At 43.2% G+C, this 20,766-nt stretch overlaps 2 protein-coding genes across 2 annotated transcripts; one reads left to right on the top strand and one right to left on the bottom strand.

Annotated features, from left to right (window-relative positions):
* Positions 1-1,708: 1,708 nt before the first annotated feature.
* Positions 1,709-14,442, bottom strand: SPRTN (SprT-like N-terminal domain). The gene is made up of 5 exons (XM_008689547.2): positions 13,875-14,442; positions 12,793-12,892; positions 8,035-8,163; positions 5,074-5,338; positions 1,709-4,124 (listed from the first exon to the last, which is right to left on the bottom strand). Exons 1-5 carry the CDS (start codon positions 14,093-14,095, stop codon positions 3,376-3,378), a joined length of 1,464 nt encoding a protein of 487 aa, XP_008687769.2. The 5' UTR covers positions 14,096-14,442; the 3' UTR covers positions 1,709-3,375.
* Positions 14,443-14,639: 197 nt separating this feature from the next.
* Positions 14,640-19,422, top strand: EXOC8 (exocyst complex component 8). Its single transcript, XM_040624157.1, has one exon. The coding sequence runs from the start codon at positions 14,727-14,729 to the stop codon at positions 16,902-16,904; it is 2,178 nt and encodes a 725-aa protein (XP_040480091.1). The 5' UTR covers positions 14,640-14,726; the 3' UTR covers positions 16,905-19,422.
* The last annotated feature ends 1,344 nt before the right edge of the window (positions 19,423-20,766 follow it).

The raw sequence follows: 20,766 nt of genomic DNA, 5'->3' as shown, positions 1-20,766 counted from the left end.
ATGATCCTGGGGTACTGGGATCGAGCCCCACATCCAGCTTTCTGCTCAGCTGGGAGCCTGCTTCTCCCTCTGCCTCTGCCTGCCGCTCTGCCTGCTTGTGCTTACTCTCTGTCAAGTAAATAAATAAAATAAAAAAAAAAAATCCTGTCAGCTTTGAAAAAAACAAGCTCAGCGCTTTAGGACAATGGGACAATTATGAGTTTTTTGTTGTATTTTCCACTTTAGATACACATTTATGGTCTAAAAAGCAAGACAGAATTTTCCAAATTTAAAACTAGGTAGATAGTGGCTAGCCCTGATTGAGTTTTTATGAAGTCTACTACCCTTTCCCACCCCATCTCTCCAGAATGCAGGGTGATAGCATTTAAAGGTTGACCCACAATTACCAGCCCTTATTAGGGCAGGATGTGTGCTTTAAAGGGTAAAAAACTAAACCAACAGAAAAGTATTCCTCTGATATAGATGACTCAGAGTTGGGGGTAATTCTTTTGGTGCAAGTTTTCTCAAAAGTTTTAACGCGAATTGAAATGAAGGCTATTTAATTCCAAGTTTAGAATTAGCTTCCCTTTTCTTGCCACCTCGCATGTTGTCATCACTCCTTTAAAACTGACCAACTCACAGGGCACTGGGTTAAGCGACTGACTCGATTTCTGGCTCAGGTCATCATCTCAGGGTTGTGAGATCGAGCCCCACATCGGGCTCTGCGATGAGCGTGGAGCCTGCTTAAGATTCTCTCTCTCTGGAGCACTTGGGCGGCTCAGTCAGTGAAGCGTCTGCCTTCGGCTCAGGTCGTGATCCTGGGGTCCTGGGATGGAGTCCTGGGTCGGGCTCCCTGCTCAGCGGGGAGCCTGCTGCCTCTGCCTGCCTCTCTGCCTACTTGTGCTCTGTCAAATAAATAAAAATCTTTGAAAAAAAAAAATTCTCTCTCACTCTCTGCCAACCCCCCCCCTAAAAAAACCCTGACCAACTCTTAGTTTTACCACCTAGCTCTTTCTCAACCCACCCTCTCTCCAGCCCTGCCACTGTCCTTCTTCCTCCCATTTATGTTGCCCCCAGAGAATCCATCAAAAACACTTCTCAAATGTTCTTGACTGGCTTACAAGCCTTTCCACCCCCCGTCCCCCTGGATCACCGCCCCCACCTGAATCAACAGATGTGTGTTATCAGGGACCACACAAACCGAACATAAAGTGGACATGTCACCACCCTCAAAATTCCACCTAGCTACATCTGTCTGCAGTCCTTCTGCCATTTTACCCCTCACGTCTTACTCCGTTCATTCAGAATGGCTTCGTTCCCCCGGTAGAAAGTGCTGGTCTAGCTCCAACTCCTTTCCTGTGCTCCTGCGAGGCATCCATCCTTCCTTACCAGGCTACCCTGACTCACCTAGAAGATCCAACTCAAAGGCATCTCCAGGAAACACCCCCGACGCCCCAGCTGTGCTGATGGTCCTGAAGCCCTCCCAGCTCCCAGCAGAAACCAGTCAAGAGCACCTTCTGCGTTCACATGAATCTGCTCTTGTCTCACTACCGAACTAGGCTGTTAATAAAGCTTGAGGACATGGACCAACTTATTTACTTCTTTGCCACAGAACCTTGTACAGTTTTGGCTCAAAAACTGTTTAGCTCTACATAATTTGCTAAATTAAGAGAAAATGATCCTCTATGAAAGTATATAATCGCATAGATTCAACATAATACACATAAAGTCCTTTATCTACAAGTATTTATTAAATACTGTTTTTCAACTTCATACTTAAAACACTAAAACTTGTCAACACTCAACCAGATGAGCTAAAATGAAAAGGACTGATAAGAGTGTGAAGACAGATGGACAAACGAACTCTCCTACGTCGCTGGCAGAATTTACTGAAGCCAAACCTGCCCGTACCCTGTGCCCCAGCACTTCCAGTCCCAGGTACACACCCAACAGAAAGAGTAAGAATGTTCTTAGCAGCATTATTCATAACAGCCAGCCCCAGGCTGGGACTCATTCCCACATCTATTAATATCAGAACGGTTGGATAAACTCCGACATATTCAGACAGACACTACAGAGCAATGAAATAGAATGAACTTCTACGTGTGGCAATGAGGGTAGTGCTTTATGAAGTTCAAAGACAAGCTCAAGCAACCCGTGGTGATGAGACGTAAACAGTGGTTACCTCTGGAGGTTGCGGCTGTGGGCCGGCAAGAGGCATCCGCACGGCCACCCTCTGTGGGAGCCGCCGTCTTCCCTCCCTGACCCGGGTGACGGTCGCCCAGGAGAGCACGATGTCAAAGTTCACACTTAGAAGCTGGCCCCTCAGGTGTGTGCAGGTCATGTTGCAAAAAAAGTCAGAAAAAAAGAAAACCTGTGAACTAAACTCCTGGGGAAATGCCAACATGCTAGAGGTACAGCCATGAGAAAGCCATAAAGTGATAAAAGTATCTTTGTCTCTTTGCTGTAACATGGAAAGCAGTGTTTTTAAAGAGAATTATACTTTTTAAATGCACAAATGGTATTCCTTTTTATTATAATGGTTACGACTTTGGCTTAAGGTTCGTAATACCGTTTCCAGATGATGTTCCACTGTTCACATAAACCAGGCAACTCTGTGATGTTACTTAGCCAGTTACTTAAGCAGCTGACCCACTCATCTGGCTGCATTTTGAGAAAACCGCTCAACTCTGGCCTACAGGGTTGCAGGAGTAAAAGTCTAAAAATTTTATTTTACTATATTCCTTCTGTACTTTAACCTAAAACCTGCTGTCACCTTTTAGTGATGACAGAAATAAAATTCTTTAAAATGCAGAAAATGTATTTCCTGCCAAGATTAAAAAAAGAAACCAAAAACCAGAAACTTTGAGTACCCGAAACCAACTGATACGCTTTGTCCTCTAGATTGTAATTTTGGTCAACATGTGTGATGTTCTGAATATTAACTTCAGTTCTAGGGCTGAGTTTTAATGTTAATAAAGAAATACTCAGTTTAACCAAATACCTGAGAGGATTCCTCACTGAGTATTTCTGCATTTTAAAGAAATACTCAGTTTAACCAAATACCTGAGAGGATTCCTCACTGAATATTTTGAGGAAAGTATATAAGTAAAAAGATTAACAGATTTAAATACCTTTAAGAGCAAGAAAGAACAAAAGCACCTAAAAATTATACATGTACACATGCAGAATAAACTCTGGGCTATAGGATACACAAGGCAAGAGTGAAAATACAGCACCTTTCAACACAGACTGTTTTCCGCTACGATCTCATATAACGTAAGCAGATCATAAGCTACAAATCTTAGTAGTCACCAGAAGTTCCTGAGTGGCTGACACTACATTAGTGAGGTAATACAGGTGGCGTGTGACACCCATTTGTTTTCCAAGACTTTTTCAACTTTTGACTTTGATGCCATCACCTTGAAGACACCAGTCCAAGTGCTCATTAATCTGAGATTCCAAAACTTCATTCTGACACACAGGACAGTCAACCATTCTGTGCAGGCTGGCTGAGCTGCTGGGATTCGGAGTCGCAGCTGTAGGATGCGAACTCCACTTTGGATCATTTCCACCACTTTGTACTTGCTCGCTCTTGATAAAAAAATGGTCAAAAATAGTCTTGTCTTCTAGCCTGGGTCGTTTACTTGGGGATTTCTCTTCAGGCCCACTCACATCCAGGGGTGCAGTCACAGATGCTGATTCCGGTGCTTTGAAAGAATTTCTCAGGGATATCTTCGAAGAGGTGACCCTTCTTTGAGAACCAGAAGAGATGGAGTTTTTAGTGATGTCACCAAGTGTTACGCCTTTCGTTGGAGATGCAGTCACACTTCGGAAGGCCTTCTGGTTGGCAGCTGAGACTCTAGGAAAATAGTTGCTTAAGACATTTTGGCGACTGGTAGTAAGAACAGGGGACGCTAGAGGAGTTTTTTTACTTGAACCATTCTGTTCAAATTTCGCCTCACTTTTAGAATTAGGTCTGAGAGCTTTTGCTGAATGGTCTTGACTGAAAAGATCTTGGGTTTTATTAATAGCATATGGAGTGACAAACTTCCCAGATGAAGGCGAACTGCTCGTTTCTCCCAGAACATATCCTTTCCCACTGAAAGGGATTAACAGTTGGGTCTCGCCTCTGTTGGGTTTATCTGCAAAAGAAGCAAAGGTTTTCTTGACTCGAAATTAAGATGGCAACAAATGTTAAGCTAATGACCTATTAATGGGAGAAGGACGATATGCAGCGGTCAGAGGGCTCTGGGATGGAGAGAACACAAAGGATAAAAAACACCTTCTCCTATTCAGAGAAGACGTTCTATCACCCAAACACTACTAGCAAAGGAACTTTTACCTTGAATATCACTTAGCATTCATTTTCAGAGGGAAAAGTCTCCTCCCACATTCTTACCTTCCCTCCTACTCACACAGAATGAGGATATCTACTCTCTCCACATAAATTCTTCTCTAGCTCCTCCACTCACTTAACATTTTGGATTCAGGAAGAGTAGCTTATTCTGTTTCTGGGTCCAACCAACAACTTCCCAAGGGAAGAAGCATTAACTCTATAGTGACCTGGTTCCCTCTTCAAAAGGCAGTTACTCTGAACTTCATAGGAAAGGGATAAATCTTCAAGATGAAGTACCAGCACATACATGTCATATCCTTTTCCCATTCTTCTCCCAATAAAAATACATACATCAACAGCACAAGTCACTCAGCTAGAATCCACCTGATAGGAAGAGGTGGAGTTAGGACTGATTCCGGGCATTGTTACTTGAATTACTGTTTTTATTCTGACAATCACTTTGCCTTCTGCTTCCCAATGACTCATCGAGTCAAGACAGGGAAAGGTACTTTACCCTCCAATATTATCCGTGGAAACTATTCCTACTGTAACTCACATCTACATCGAGCAGAGTCCACTCTTCTACTGTCACTTCATAAACAGCGGGATTTCTTTTCCCTAAGTCCACACTTACAAACGTCTACACGAGAAAGAATCCTTAAGCCCATCCTAACAGCAGTTCTCCAGAGCACGGCACTGGCTTTACTGGGTTAGCCGAGGTCCCAGCAAAGAGGGAAGAACAGACAGCAAGTTACCTTTATTTTCTGTGGCTATTGGCGGCTTCCCTAGTTTTGTCTTTCCTTTGCCCTTTCTGGAGTAATTCTCTGGCTCCTTGATTTTGATGTAAGTGCCGCCGCAGGTCTTCTGGTGCTCGGCCCACCAGTAGTCGTGAGCAGAGGGCGCCCGGTTGGTGGCGCGTTTGACGTAGCCGTAGTAGGGCTTCCGGTCCTGGCACGGGCCGTTGCAGCGCCACCAGTGCCGCCGGTACTCATCCACCTCGTCGTGGAAAGTGTGGTACACCTGGGCGAGAGAGAGCGTTCAGCGTTAAGGAGGCAGGCTAACAAGTTTAAGAAAATAGGTAAGCGGCCTTTCGTTGTGCAAACTTTCCAGTTTCTGAGAGCTTCCTGCAGTGACACTTTGGGGAAGACAGCGACTAGACTTAGCTTCTGTGCAAAAGTTCATTTTAATGGGCTAGTGGCAGCTAATACTTCATGAACTGTGTAAAGACAGAAAAATGGGAGATTAGAAGACAAAAAAAATTTTTTTTAACCCACAAAAGCCCCTATCAATGCTAAAAGTTCTAGAAATCAAATTTTAAAATAATCAAAAATTAGGATAAAGACACAATTTTATATAATACCATAATAAATAAGAATTGTTCCCACTGCTCAACTGATGTTCTCCCCTACAAGTAACACTACCAAAGGGTTCTGGACTATTTCCTATAAATGCTCCACCCCACCTACACCCGCATCGTGCCTGCCGCAGCCATGACTACAGCCACTCCACGTTCTTGAAGCTCTTTGCTCGGGTCTTTGTAATGAGCCTTTTGGGGCATCATTTTCTCTGCTTAGGCCAAAAAGCTCCCCAGATTTCAAATGTTTTCATCTTTGTGTCCCTAGTGGCTACTACAGGCTCTGGCATGGTGAAGGGACTCAGTCAGTGAGTATTTGCTGCCTGGCGAAATGAAAAGCTTCATTCGTTGGTGCAAAGAAAATTCTCTGCAAATGTGCTTCTCAGTCCTTACGCAGGATCCTGTAGTTTCAGCCTCTAGAAGGAACCTTACTTACAGAGGAGAGCGGTCTAACTGAAAGGAAAGTTAGCCCTCCCAGCTTGGTGGCCCTGAGGACAGCAGGGCACCACTGAAAACTGATAATCCTAAATTACCCCGTGTACCTTTTCCTTCTGTCTTCTCGGGGGAACATTACTACTGTACAAGATTAGGAGCATTCATAGATGAGATTTTTTTTAACAAAGACATTTAACTTTCTAATAAACTCTCTGAGGGAAAGAACGCGAAGCCTTCTGTAACTCTACAGCTAAGTGCTACACTGGCTCTCCCTCCTAAGCAACACACTTCTCTGACTTGGCAAGCACGCCAGTAGTGCACATTCTGTTCGGTGCATAAGACGCCGGAGGGCGGGGGTCTGGGGACAGAGGGGCACGGAACACCCACCTTCTCCCTTATGTTGAGAATTCTTCACTTAATTCACTGGCCAAACAGCCAGGGCATTTGCTCTGTTTTGCTTCCAAGTCCTGTAACTCCTACAGCCTGGGAATGTGATTTCTTTAACGATGTCGTCACTAAAATAAAACTGTGCAACTGGATGCCCTGTGGAGTTTGTTATAACAGGATGTAACCTATAAAAGCAAGGGGTGTCCACTCGATAAAAACCTCTCCTAAATGAAAACACACAGACGTGCAAGATAAAAGAATATATCCTCTTCCAACTGAACAATAGGAATTATACCAGGACTTTGCTTAAAGGGAAAACGCTAATGAGGAAACTAAAAGCCTTTTGTACCAGCAACTCTACAGTTCTTTTGCTAGTCGGGACTTCATGTGACTTTTTAAATGCAAGCCGTTTTTTAATGGCTTTCTTGATGTTGAAGTAACTCTATTCGATAATTAAATAAGCTCTCTAGAAAATTAAAGCCAACAGCTAGAAAAAAATATACAGAAGGTGAGCACTTTCTACCTTCCATCACACTGGCCTTTACTGCCTTTCAAAGGCAGGAAATAATCTTGCGGGAACGAATATTCTATTTGGTTCCGTCCGATGCAATACTCACTAAGCCCTCATGGCGGCGCTGCATCACACATCTTATACAGAGGTGTACAAAGCTAAGTAAGAGCCGCCCTGTGTTCAGAGGTCCGAAAGTAGAATAAAATATTGTAAAAGGTCAAAGCACTGCTAAGGATACTCAAAGGACGGAGCAGTCCTGGCCCGCCACAAAGACGAAGGGCATGTGACACAGCACAGAGGAAGTGGTGCATGTGAGGGAGAGGATGTGTGAGGAGTGGCACAGGGGCTGGAAAGTTCCCTCAGAACCAAGACAAGCAGGGGGCTGCGGGAGGCAAGAAAAAAGAACAGTATGGTCACCTGATAAAATGAATCAGTAATAATAAAAACATCTAGGATTTAACTTGTACTCAAACCGGGCTACAATGTTTTGTGCGTATTTTCTCCTTTAATCCTCAAGGACCCGCAGGTAAGTATCCTTACTGCCCTCATTTCCGCCTCCTATGTGGAGGCCCCACTGTTCACCATCCCTTGACCCCAGGCTCTGCTTCCTACAGCATCACACAGAAATATGAAGCAAGGAAGACCCCTGGTGATGCGAACGACACATGAAATGGCAGCAGATACAGGAACAATCAAAACCAGAGACTATCACAAGGAAACGAGGCTAAGGGACAGGAGTAATGACGCAGAGGTGGTGCAGGCCTGCAGCCACCATGCATACAGTGTTGCCCAAGCTGTGCTCAGAGGCCCCGGGGGGGCCGCGGTCAGCTTCTCTCCACTTGTTTTACCACTTACTGTGGAAAAGCCTCAAGGACAGTATATGTTCCTACCCAGTTGTCTATTTTTAGTTAAATCCCCAAAATTACTGAATAACTACTAAAAATCATAAATGTTATACTTATTTAATATTTAATAAGCTAATTAATTAAATTAATACATGTTATATTTATTTCTTATTTAGTCATATACCGTTATATTGGCTCCAGTCAGGCGATTGATGCGATGCATATGTTTACAGAACTCTGGGCCGTGCCCCTCCCGGTCTTTATCATTATTAGTGACAAATAAATAGGCGTGTATCATTTCATGCAAGAGGGTCTGAAACAGAAAACAATCGAATTAATTTGTTAGGGTGCTTTGGAAAATAAAAATGCATTTTCTTACTTTACCTAGGGTCTTAACTTTGTTTGGGTCACAGGCTCCTTTCAGAAACTAATAAAGTCATGAACTGTCTTTCTAGAAAAATTACATACGCACACATTCACAAAGCTTTGCATGTATTCTCCGAAGCTCTGCAGATCCCGGGGTAAGAACTCCGTATTCCAAGAAAGCCTTTTTAACTCATCAAACCCAAAAGGAAAGATCAATGAACTCAACTACATAAAAACTTTAAAATTCTGTGTGGGGGAGAAAACACAGTGACTGAAAAGACAAATTCAGAACGATGGATGTGCAATGCATCTCCCAGGCTACTAATTCTTAAAATATAAAGAGCTACTAACGTCAACAGAGAATGACCAATAACCCAATTTTTAAGTGGGCAAAGGTCATAGATAGGTTCACAGAAATAGAAATATAAAGCTTCTGTCAATGCTAAAAGTTTTAGAAACCAAATTTTCAAATGATCGAAAACTAGGATAAACCATAAACATGAAAAAAATGTGCAACTTCATTTATAAAAACAAATACAAACTAATGCTACACCAGTAAGTCACTTCTGCTTGTCTAGATCAGGAAAACTCCTGAAGTTTGACACCATTAGTAAAGCTAAGGGAAAAAAACATTCCCATCGATCTCTGATGGGACTGCAAAATGGTACAAACCCCCACGGAGGAGAATTTGGTAACGTCTCACAAAACTGCAAATGCATTTATCCTCTGACCCAGCAATCCTGAGACTAATATGAAAGGTCACGTGTACCAGGCATTTTCGTTTTGGCACTGTTTCTCATGTTAAGACTGGAAGTGTTTGGCAATAGGGGCCTGGCTGAAGGAATTACAGAAAATCCACATCATGGAATTCTATAGACTTAAAATAGAACGAAAAAGATCTCTATGAAATCATTTGGAGAAACCTACAGGGTACACTGTTTTAAGGAAAAAGGCAAAATACAGAAGAACGTACACAGTATTTTGTATAAGAAGTATGTTAGGTGATCAGGAGAGGGAATGAGAATGGACATAAATATTTGCAAAACAGGGGCGCCTGCGTGGCGCAGCTGGCAAAGCGTCTGACTCTTGGTTTCAGCTGAGGTCATGATCTCAGGGTTGTGGGATCGAGCCCCATATCCAGCTCCACACTCAGCGCAGACGCTGCCTGACGTTCTGTCTCCCACATCCTCTCTCCCTCCCAGATAAATGCTCACTTTCTCTCTCAAATAAATAAATAAATCTTTAGAAAATATATTTTCAAAACAGAACAATGAAACAAAAAAGAAACTAATAACAACAGTATCCTATAGCAGTTGGGGAGTTCAGCATAGAGAAGGGTGGGGTAGGACGTTTCTATGTGTATAGCTTTCTATAGTTTTGGGATTTTTGAATCATGTAAAATTTCAAAACAAACAAACAATAAAACCTACTGCTCTAGGGAATAGCATATGATAAATCCTGTGACTGGCCCAAATTTCATCTGAATTTACATAAATCTTCTTTGAATTAAAACGGCCTACTGCTCATTTCCACACCAAGGATGCAGAAGTGTAGGTGCAAAATTCACAAACGTATTTAAGGCTGCTGTTTCATAATGTATCCTAAAGAAACAGGAATACATTTTTTTAAAAAGTGAAAGTCATGGGGCGCCTGGGTGGCTCAGTCAGTGAAGCGTCTGCCTTCGGCTCAGGTCATGATCTCGGGGTCCTGGGATCGAGCCCTGCATCAGGCTCCCTGCTCAATGGGGAGTCTGCTTCTCCCTCCCACTCTCCCTCTCAAATAAATAAATAAAATCTTAAAAAACAGACAAACAAACAAACAATATTTCTTTTTTTAAAAAAAAGGGAAAGTCATAAAGGTCTTCAAAAGCAAACCTTGTTCATAACTTTTTTACAAAGAATTTACATCAGAAGAACTAGATTGCCATTAATGAATTGTAGTCTTATCAAATTATGCTGAACAGAAAAATGGGTGACTCAAAAATTTTAACTTTCATTATGAAAACATCCCTTTTAAAATTATCAGCTCCACCTCTGAAAATGAACTTAATCTTTTCAAGTAAATGCCACTCTGTTGGGACTCAAAGGGGATTCTATATTTCAAATGTTTTCCAATATTCTAAAGTAATAATCAGTAACTATCTTACAAAGGAGAAATAAATTTAGGTTCCTAATTTTGGGTTCAATTTAAATACCTTGAAAATGGCACACGGCACCATACTGAACGACTTCTATTTTTATATACCTACCATCTTCCACATTAGGCTAGACTCAAGGCTCTACTCAACACGGTCCCAAAACACCTCTACTTCCCACCACTGTTCTCTATCTGGCCAAAAGCAACTACTTCTGGTCCTCAATATGCCCAAAGTTTCATGCCTCACTTTTGTTCACAGCATGCCCATTCCTTCTGCCAAGAGGAGTTTTCCTCTACCAGCTCTAGTGGGCAGAATCCAGTCTGTCCCGTAAGGCTCACCTCCATGTTTTAATTAGAAGTAACAATCATAAAGTGGTAGTAATGAGCCCGAATGGTACAGGGAATAGGACAAGAGCTTTAGAGCCAGGGAAACTGGAGCCTATCATGCACAACACCCTGGACAAGTTACAACACGCTCCTCATCCCCAAAATGGGGATATCCTGATCTGGCAGGGCTATACACACTAGATTAACTATTAACTAGATTAATGCTGGTTAATCTAGTCCAAAATCTGGCACACAGTATGTGCTCAATACATTAAGAATAAGTGGGAGGAGCGGTGATGTCAGTAGTCAAAAAATACACGAGCATGAAGCTTTTCTTCTTTGTCCTCAACCAGACAAAATCTTTTCCTTTTCTGAATCCTCTGCATAATAATTTAGGTCATACTCTATGTATAGACCAGAGTCACACTGTTCTTCCTTGGTCCTTCTTACCCCGATTTGATATTGTAACTTTCTGCCAACAGCAAATGCTCACTCGATAGCATTACCACACATTTCCCAATCTCTTCTTGCCCATTACCTTCAAAAAAAAATTGTGTGTGTTTAATCATTTACATAATATTCATTAAGCAACTACTGTTCTAACTAGGGCTCCTCATAAGGCTGATTTGTTCAAATTTTTTGTATGCCTACTTTTTTTTCCTGCTTAGTCACTGTGTTACCAAGAGAGTTGTGTTAACATCTGCAACTATGATTGTGAATTATTTCTCCTTTAGCTCCTAGTAATTTATGCTTCATGTAGTTTAAAGTTATATTATTACTTTCAGGATCAAACTATGTGTTTTTATTTAACAGATTATTTTATCATTCTAAAATGTTAACCTTTTTTTCTAGTAAAACTTCATCCCTTAAAATCTTCAGTCTGATACAACAGCTTTCTGTTATTGTTTGGATGAAATACTTTTTTCCAACCTTCTACATTTAGTGCATGTGTCTTTATCTTCAGCACATCTCTTTCCATATCTTTAACTAGTGCTTAGTCTATTTACATTTAATATAATTACTGATATTGCCTTTATGCCTTTTTTTTTTTCAGGGCTTTTTTCCTTTATTCCTCCTTTCTTTCTTTATTAACTATTTCTGTTGTACCATTTTAAACTTAGTAGCTTTACCTTTTTTTCTAATTGTGGTAAAAAGCACATAACATAAAATTGACCATTTTAACTATTTTTAAGTGTACAGTTCTGGAATGTGATGTATATTCACATTGTTCTGAAACCCATTACCTTTTATTATCCTTACAAACACCATCCTTCAGAGGGGAGGGGGGTGGGGGACTGGAATAGGCCGGTGATGGGTATTAAGGAGGGCACGTATTGCATGGTGCACTGGGTGTTATACACAAGTAATGAATCATGGAACTTTACATAAAAAACTAGGGATGTACTGTATGGTGACTAACATAATATAATAAAAAATATTACTAAAAAAACCACCATCTTTTGTTATTTCCAAGCATGTTTTAACATATTTCCCATCCAACCTCTACCACCCTATCCTCTTTCATGCATACGTTTCAAGTGACATAACTGGGGCAAGACCAGTCACACTGGGTGCATCTCGGGGAATTTCAGGCATCTTCTAAACTCAACTAACCATAATCTGGGAGCTCCTACTGCTCCATTTTGCTAGTGAAGCGTGCCCTCGCCCATGCTGGCTCGTTATACCAGCTCAGGTAGATATTCTGGGAGGACGGCACCATGGTGGCTGAACAGAGAATCAAAATTTGTGTGCCTCAGTAGGAAGATACGGGTCCTAATTTTTTCTCTGCTGCTAAATATGTAACTTAAGCCAGGTACGTACCCTCTCTGAACCTTAACGTCCTCATTTATAAAAAGGAGGACAACACACATTGTACATAGACAGGGTTGTTGTGAAGGTCAAATTAGATAATACACTTGAAAGCCTTTAGTTGTGAAGAACCGTAAAAACAGAAAGTAATCATTATCATTCGCCCTGCGGTTAAAGTTTGCAAAACAGGTTGTTTTGTTTGTTTGTTTGTTTGTTTTGTTTACAGGTTAACTCACAGCAGTCTAAATCGGTAATAAGCATTTTTAAATTATTCAGCTAAGAATCAAGTTTATGCAAAGAATACCTCTACGAGATCCTTTCTTGGTCTCAACTTTAAAAGAGGTTCACTGAGACGGATGGAACACATTCCACCCCTCCCTTCATAGCTGCATATCCCAGCACACCTGGAAAACAACCACCACAAAAGCATTATTTACCTAATATACACAAAAGGGAAACAGAGATGAAGAGTAAATTCTTCACACTAGTGAACTTTGTTCTCTCTTTGTTAGGAGATACTTGCATTGCACCCCAGTGCAAGAGGTGTGTTAAGCATAACGCGCGTCCCTTGCCCTAGCCAGACTGCAGGAGCCCAAAGAGGACAATCCTGTTCTGCTGCTCCCGGTCTCCTCCCTACAAATTATGAGCAGTTTGGGTTAACAGCCAGATCTCCATTAGCCCATCTCCAAAACTGTAATAGAAGCCTTTATGAAGGAGATTTGATCTTTAAACATAGTTTTGTGTTAAACTTAATCTGTCTTACTTTAGGCTGTTTTGTTTTGTCAAAAACAAGCACCGCGGTATACAACCCCATCTTAAACTTGTTAACTCTGTTCATGTGCAGGAACAGGTTATTTCAAATCAGGATTTCTCAGCCTTAGTGTATATCCTGTTAGAGGCATCCCCGAAGATCCTTTGGGTCCAGAGATATGGAAACGTCAACCCCGTTCCCCTTCTAACACCTGAGCTCACTACTAAGTGGTGATATCTCAAGGAGCATAGAAGAGGACAACACACATCCTTGGGAGGCTTGGCTGCCTCCTCCGCATTCTTTCTTAGGGGCTGACTCTGGGTGCTTCTCCCTCCTGGGTCTGAAATGTGTTAATTCATTTTCAAGTGAGGGGAGATCCAAAGACACATCCTTTTCTCTCACTGTGTCCTTTACGAACTGTTACCGGGATGGGCCACACAGTTTAAAGTTGCTCGAGCGGGAGAGAGAGTAGGGAAGAGAGAGATACACCGAGAGGAGCTGGTGGGCCAAAACAAGACCCCTGCGTTTCACGGTCCCGGGGCCCATCGGGGCAGAGAAGGAAGAGAAGCCCAGGGCCCGGGGCTGCAGAGCAGCTGCCAGCCGCTCTCGTTTCCCCAGAGGGTTTCGGGACTCACAGAGTCATTCGCATGCTCCACTTCACCTCGACGGCCTCCAGCTGGCCCCAGAAGAACCGATCATTGAACTGCACGAACAGGGCCTGCAAATCCGGGGTTGGATCCACCAACTCCCAGGACGCGTCCACCAGCGACAGGGGCGCCTGGGCCCGGTCGCGTTCCGACCCCTTCAAGTCCCACTCCTCCTGAAGCCGTAGCGCCAACACCAGATCCTCATCCATCTCTGCCGGGATCCTAGGCGGCGCCCGCCGGCGTTAAGCTAGCTCCACGTCTCTGAAGCTCCGAGGGCCTGGTCGAGTTTCTAGGAGATACCGGCTCTCGGGCTGCTCTCGGGTCGGCCTGCCGGTATCGCGAGAACTCAGGAATAACTGGCTCTAGAACGAGAACTGAGTTTGCCCCAAACGCCGAAGCCGAGATTCTGGGGCTTAAAAAGGAGAACTAGGCATGACACCTCCCAGTGGGCTCAAAACGTGGGTTCCCGGGGCTTGGACTCGAGGAAGGTTTCAGGAAACTGGTTACCGCCTTTACACTTCGGGACTAACTTCAAACACCAGCGTCACGCTCAGCCCATGCGCAGTACCCACGTCAGTCTGCCTCGCCCTCTACTCTCTTCCGCAATAGCGCCTCCGGCGCATGAGCCCTAGACGGCGGGCGTTCCTACGCAGGCGCGGTGTCTGCGCCCGGCCCCTGCGCAGGCGCAGTGTCTGAAGCTCAGACCCCGGCGCAGGCGTACTCGTCTCTCTTCCATCCTGCTTCCTCAGCCCTGGAGCTCGGCGGGGCTTGGGTGGGTCTCGACAGCGGAGGTACCGGCGGCGGCGATAGTGACAGTGACTGCGTGAGACTCCGACGGAAATGGCGATGGCGATGTCGGACAGTGGGGCGACCCGCCTGCGGCGGCAGCTGGAGTCAGGAGGCTTTGAGGCGCGGCTGTACGTGAAGCAGCTCTCGCAGCAGTCGGACGGGGACCGGGACCTGCAGGAGCACCGGCAGCGCATCCAGGCGCTGGCGGAGGAGACGGCGCAGAACCTGAAACGCAACGTCTACCAGAACTACCGGCAGTTCATAGAGACGGCCCGCGAGATCTCCTACCTGGAGAGCGAGATGTATCAGCTCAGCCATCTGCTGACCGAACAGAAGAGCAGCCTGGAGAGCATCCCGCTTACCCTTCTGCCGGCTGCCGCCGCCGCTGGGGCTGCCGCGGCCTCCGGAGGGGAGGAAGGGGGAGGTGGCGCGGGGAGCAGAGACCACCTGCGGGGCCAGGCCGGCTTTTTTCCCACTCCCGGGGGCGCCTCCCGCGACAGTTCGGGTCCGGGCGAGGAAGGGAAGCAGCGCACTCTTACCACCCTGCTTGAGAAGGTGGAAGGCTGCAGGCACCTGCTGGAGACTCCGGGGCAGTACCTGGTGTACAACGGGGACCTGGTGGAATACGAGGCTGACCACATGGCCCAACTGCAGCGGGTGCACGGCTTTCTCATGAACGACTGTTTGCTGGTGGCCACCTGGCTGCCACAGCGGCGGGGGATGTATCGCTACAACGCCCTCTATCCCCTGGATGGTTTGGCCGTGGTCAATGTCAAGGACAACCCACCCATGAAGGACATGTTCAAGCTGCTAATGTTTCCCGAGAGCCGTATTTTTCAGGCGGAAAATGCTAAAATCAAACGAGAATGGCTGGAAGTGCTGGAGGAAACCAAGAGGGCCCTCAGTGAAAAAAGACGAAGGGAGCAGGAGGAGGCAGCGGCCCCTCGAGGACCACCCCAGGTGACTTCTAAGGCCAGTAACCCATTTGAGGATGAAGAAGACGACGAACCAGCTATTCCTGAGGTAGAAGAGGAGAAGGTGGATCTCTCAATGGAATGGATCCAGGAGTTGCCTGAAGACTTGGATGTCTGTATTGCCCAGAGGGACTTTGAAGGAGCCGTTGACCTGCTGGATAAATTGAACCATTACCTGGAGGATAAGCCCAGTCCACCTCCTGTAAAAGAACTAAGGGCTAAAGTGGATGAGCGTGTCCGGCAGCTCACCGAGGTGCTAGTGTTCGAACTCTCCCCAGATCGTTCCCTGAGAGGTGGTCCCAAGGCTACCCGAAGGGCAGTTTCTCAACTAATCCGGCTTGGCCAGTGCACAAAGGCTTGTGAGCTGTTCTTGAGAAACAGGGCAGCCGCTGTGCACACTGCCATACGCCAGCTTCGTATCGAAGGTGCCACCTTACTCTACATTCATAAGCTGTGCCATGTCTTCTTTACCAGCCTTCTTGAGACTGCACGGGAATTTGAGACAGATTTTGCAGGCACTGACAGTGGCTGCTACTCTGCCTTTGTGGTCTGGGCGAGATCAGCCATGGGCATGTTTGTGGATGCTTTTAGCAAGCAGGTGTTTGATAGTAAGGAGAGCCTCTCTACCGCGGCGGAGTGTGTGAAAGTGGCAAAGGAGCACTGTCAGCAACTGGGTGACATCGGACTCGACCTCACCTTCATCATCCATGCCCTTCTGGTGAAAGACATCCAAGGGGCCTTGCACAGTTACAAAGAAATCATCATCGAAGCCACTAAACATCGCAACTCTGAGGAGATGTGGAGGAGGATGAACTTGATGACCCCAGAGGCCCTGGGCAAGCTCAAAGAGGAGATGAAGAGTTGTGGGGTCCGAAACTTTGAGCAGTACACGGGGGATGACTGCTGGGTGAACCTGAGTTACACCGTGGTTGCCTTCACCAAACAGACCATGGGCTTCTTGGAAGAAGCCCTGAAGCTGTATTTCCCGGAGCTGCACATGGTGCTTCTGGAGAGCCTGGTGGAAATCATCTTGGTTGCCGTGCAGCATGTGGATTACAGCCTTCGGTGTGAGCAGGATCCAGAGAAAAAGGCTTTTATCAGACAGAATGCATCCTTTCTGTATGAGACCGTCCTCCCTGTGGTGGAGAAAAGGTTTGAAGAAGGTGTGGGGAAACCCGCCAAGCAACTCCAGGACCTGAGGAATGCATCTAGACTTATTCGTGTGAACCCCGAAAGTACGACGTCAGTGGTCTGATGCCCGCGGCTCTGTGTCTATGTATGCATATATATTGCTTATATATTATTTATATTTATATTAAGTTGCATTAGCATATTCTTTATAGTCTTAAGCACGGCTTAAAAATAAAAGACGCCCTCTTAAATAGAAATGCAGAATCAAAAGGGAAAAAGTTAAAAGTAAGCCCAAATAACAGAACATTGGAATTATTAAAATATACACTTTCCTTTTAAATTATGCTAACTCTCCAATGAATATATTGTCACACTACAGCATTTCAGTGTATCCTTTTGGGTCAAAACACACTTTCTTCCAGTCTGTATTATGTAGCACAGAGTATCTATAAATATGTGGAGTGTAAGTATGTCGTGAGGTTTCCCAGTTCACTAAAACGTTAGGTCTCTTAAATAAGAGTACAGTACCATACAAAACCCCCTGCTTCATACACTTCCCCACCTTAAAACGTGATCAAACAAATTTCAGGAAAAGAAAGGAATTGAGAACATTGGTTTTAGGGTAAATTTTGGTCAAAAGAATTCCTTCTTGAAAGTGGCTAGTTTGTGGACTCAAATGCTTGGATCCTTCAAGAATACAAGGGGAAGCTTTCATAAAAACAGCTCAGCAAACGTTGCCAGTGTCATCTGAGTGGCTAATTATGTCCACCTGCTAATTAGCAGCTTTCTAATACTTGAACCTTAAGGACTATGGTAAATTTTCGTTCAACACATTCCTGAACTGTGTGAATTTCCAGCCGTAGCTTTTGTCCTTATCATCCTAAAAAAAATTAAAATGATTAAAAGAAAACCACCAGAACAGGACAGACAGGAACCTGGTAGCCACCAATGATTTTTTTAGCTGCCTTCCCCTACTTTCCCAGTAAATTATATAGTGGCTCAGACTAATGCAAATGGGAGAAAAGTTTTTATTGAAATATTTATTTAGACTTCAGGGTCTAGGCGGATGGGAAATTAGAAAAAAATCATATGTAAACCCTACAGTGTTCTCCAGTCTAACTGCTTTGAGCAGAGATTTGGTTTTGTTTTTTTTGTATCCAAGTGGACAACAAAAAAGGTGAGACAATGTGCCCAAAGCCAGGGAGGAAAAGCACTCTTGTTGACTCCTGCTAAAATGCTACATACTGCCTGTTTCTCGTTTTTTGTGTGTTTTCCTTTTTCTTTAAATATAATGCTTATTTCAGATTGTTTAGTAAATCAAAAATAGCTAAAGAAATTGGAGGTTCCCAAGATTTCTGAACTACTGCTTCTCTTGTACATTGATTATGTAAGAGTCCCCATACTTTGAGAGAAATTGTGCTAAGATCCATTTTTTCCTCTAGCTTCCAGTTGTGATTCTTGTCCAAAAGTGCCGTTTCTGATGCCAAGGACTTCCAAATGTTATGTCTTTTATCTGAATTAAAATAGTGGTATTAAGACTGGAAATTATGTAAAACCTAAAATAGCTTCCAAGAGTGGCTTAGGGTTTGCAAAGCTCCTTGACTCGGTTACTCACTGCCAGAGGAGTCCTTTTATTTATTTTTAGCGATGCATTTTAAAGGTTGAAAATTATCAAAGTTACAGATTTTCTTTGATTACTTTTTTCACATAAATTTAGGATTTTCTAGATAATAACCATAACTGGATATCTCAGCTGAGCAAAAACAGCTATAATTTGCCTTTTTTAAGATCACTGGAAACTTGAATTTGATAACAATGTTATGATTATTTTGTGCAGCTTACAGTTTCTAAAATTATATTGTATAAAACGTGTAAATATCTGATGCTGGGTCCATGAAATGATACTTCTGAAATCAAAACTTAAGGCATGAAGTTGTAAAAACTTGAATGTGTATACTCAGATATTTAAATGGTTGCTTCTTAATGGAACTGTCTGCTTTTTAAAACTGAAGTACAGAATTTTCTTTGGGTAAAATTTGTGTGTTCCTTAATCAAAGTTGTAGCTGAAGGAAGTCGGCCCGTGGTGATTCAATTAGTGTGGGGAGTTGATCAAAGACCACCAGTGTCATAATGTATCTTTGCGCCAAGACAGAGCCATTGTGTACCATTCCTCAAAGTGGAGTCAGAGCTCTTCCCTCTAATTCTTGTCTCGTTAGACTCCAAAACAAGTCCTAAAAATCGAATGCAGTTTAGAGATTGTCCAAAAATATAGCACATACTGTAATATACCCCTATAGAGTTCATTGCCTTTTCTTGTCTGCTTCAAATGTAACACTGTCACTTGAGCTCGGAATCACAGATGTGATTGGATTAATTATTGCTGAAAAAAGACACCCTGTGGAATTAAGTCTCTTTTTGATTAAAGCCTCATTTCACTTAAAGTGCTGAACACTTGTTTAAAATATTACCTATAGTTAAGTTATTGGCACTTGTATTTTGCAACTTGCTTACCTAAGGATTGGGAGTTTGGGACTTGACATGGGGTATAAAATCAGTATATGTACATTTTGCTTATTGATATGCTGTGATATGAGGGAATCTGAAATGTTTATCAAAATAAAGCTTAAAATTTTTCTTACACTGGATAAAATTGGTATTACAATGTTCTTTAATTAGGGTTCAATATTCTTATGTTCTCGTTTCAGAAATGCTTGGTTTTTTAAAAAGATTTTCATTATTTGACAGCTCACACAAGCAGGGGGAGCTGCAGGGAGAGGGAGAAACAGCCTCCCTGCTGAGTAGGAAACCTGATGTGGGGCTCGATCCCAGGACCCTGGGATCATGACCTGAGCTGAAGGCAGACACTTAACCGACTGAGCCACCTGAGTGGCCCTGAAATATTGTTTTAAGACCCTAGGTTGGTTTGGTTTTGTTTTGTCTTTCTCTATGGGGATGACAGGTAGGAAGCTGTTAGCTAGTTTAAATAGATGTGCTGCTTACTATCAGAATTGTGATTAAATCAGATCTCAGTTTTTTTCGGACTCCCTTGAATGGAAAATTTCAGATATCCAGAATGAATTTGCTCTAAAAAGCCGATTTTGTACCATCTGCACATCCCTAAATAAAGAAAATACAATGGAGGCTATTTGACCTAGGAACTAGGAGCATAAACAACAAGGGTCTGTTTTTTAATACATATAGATCCTGAGGGGACTTTCACATATCGTTGATTTAAAACTATTTATTGAAAAATAAAAGCATTGAATGCTATGCCTTACATTGACTGTAATGTGGGGTGGGGAAGGACAAAATGAATTTGAGCATGCTTTCTCTAAAATTCCTCAGAATTAAAACAAATAGGGAATAAAAATTGGAAAAACTAGATTAGAGAGTGTATTAAATACGCGGTAGTGTGTTGCAAATTAAATTAATTGAATGCAGTGTGTTGTAAAAAAAAAAAAAACAAACCAACCCTATGCGTTGTCATTTTCATACTCAGTATTTTATGGGAATACTGAGAAGGAAGAGGGCAACGTGTTTTTGAGGAGTTTGGAGAGTCTTCATGGAATTGTTGGCGTTTGAACCAAAAAAATAAGAATCAGAATATTTTACATGAAAAAAAGTCAAGTATGATAAGCAGTGTGGGAACCTTCCTTTAGGGAATCATTTACCGCTGATCACTGTGTTCCAAGCAGTGTGATAAGCATCTTTATCGTGTTATTTTATCTGATCTTCACATCAATCTATGAAGGAGTGAAAGTTTTGTGAAGTAATTTGCAAGTAATTCAACCTACAAAGAGTTCCCTAAGTGGCCCAGATGGGATTTGAACTAGACTTTCTCTAGGGCCGGCTTCTGAGCCATGGAGCTACATTACTGGATTACGTCTGATGGTTGACATCTCACTCGTACAGATTGCTCTTTATTTCAAAGGCTTATCCTTCCACAAGTGTAGTATTCTGTTAAAATTAAAGGTGTTATGTCACAG

Source organism: Ursus maritimus, unplaced genomic scaffold (genome assembly GCF_017311325.1).
Source record: "Ursus maritimus isolate PB19 unplaced genomic scaffold, ASM1731132v1 scaffold_7, whole genome shotgun sequence".
In the NCBI taxonomy this organism is placed as follows: Eukaryota; Metazoa; Chordata; class Mammalia; order Carnivora; family Ursidae; genus Ursus; species Ursus maritimus.
The sequence above is the reverse complement of the archived record's forward strand: the minus strand, read 5'-3'. Positions and strand labels throughout refer to the sequence as shown.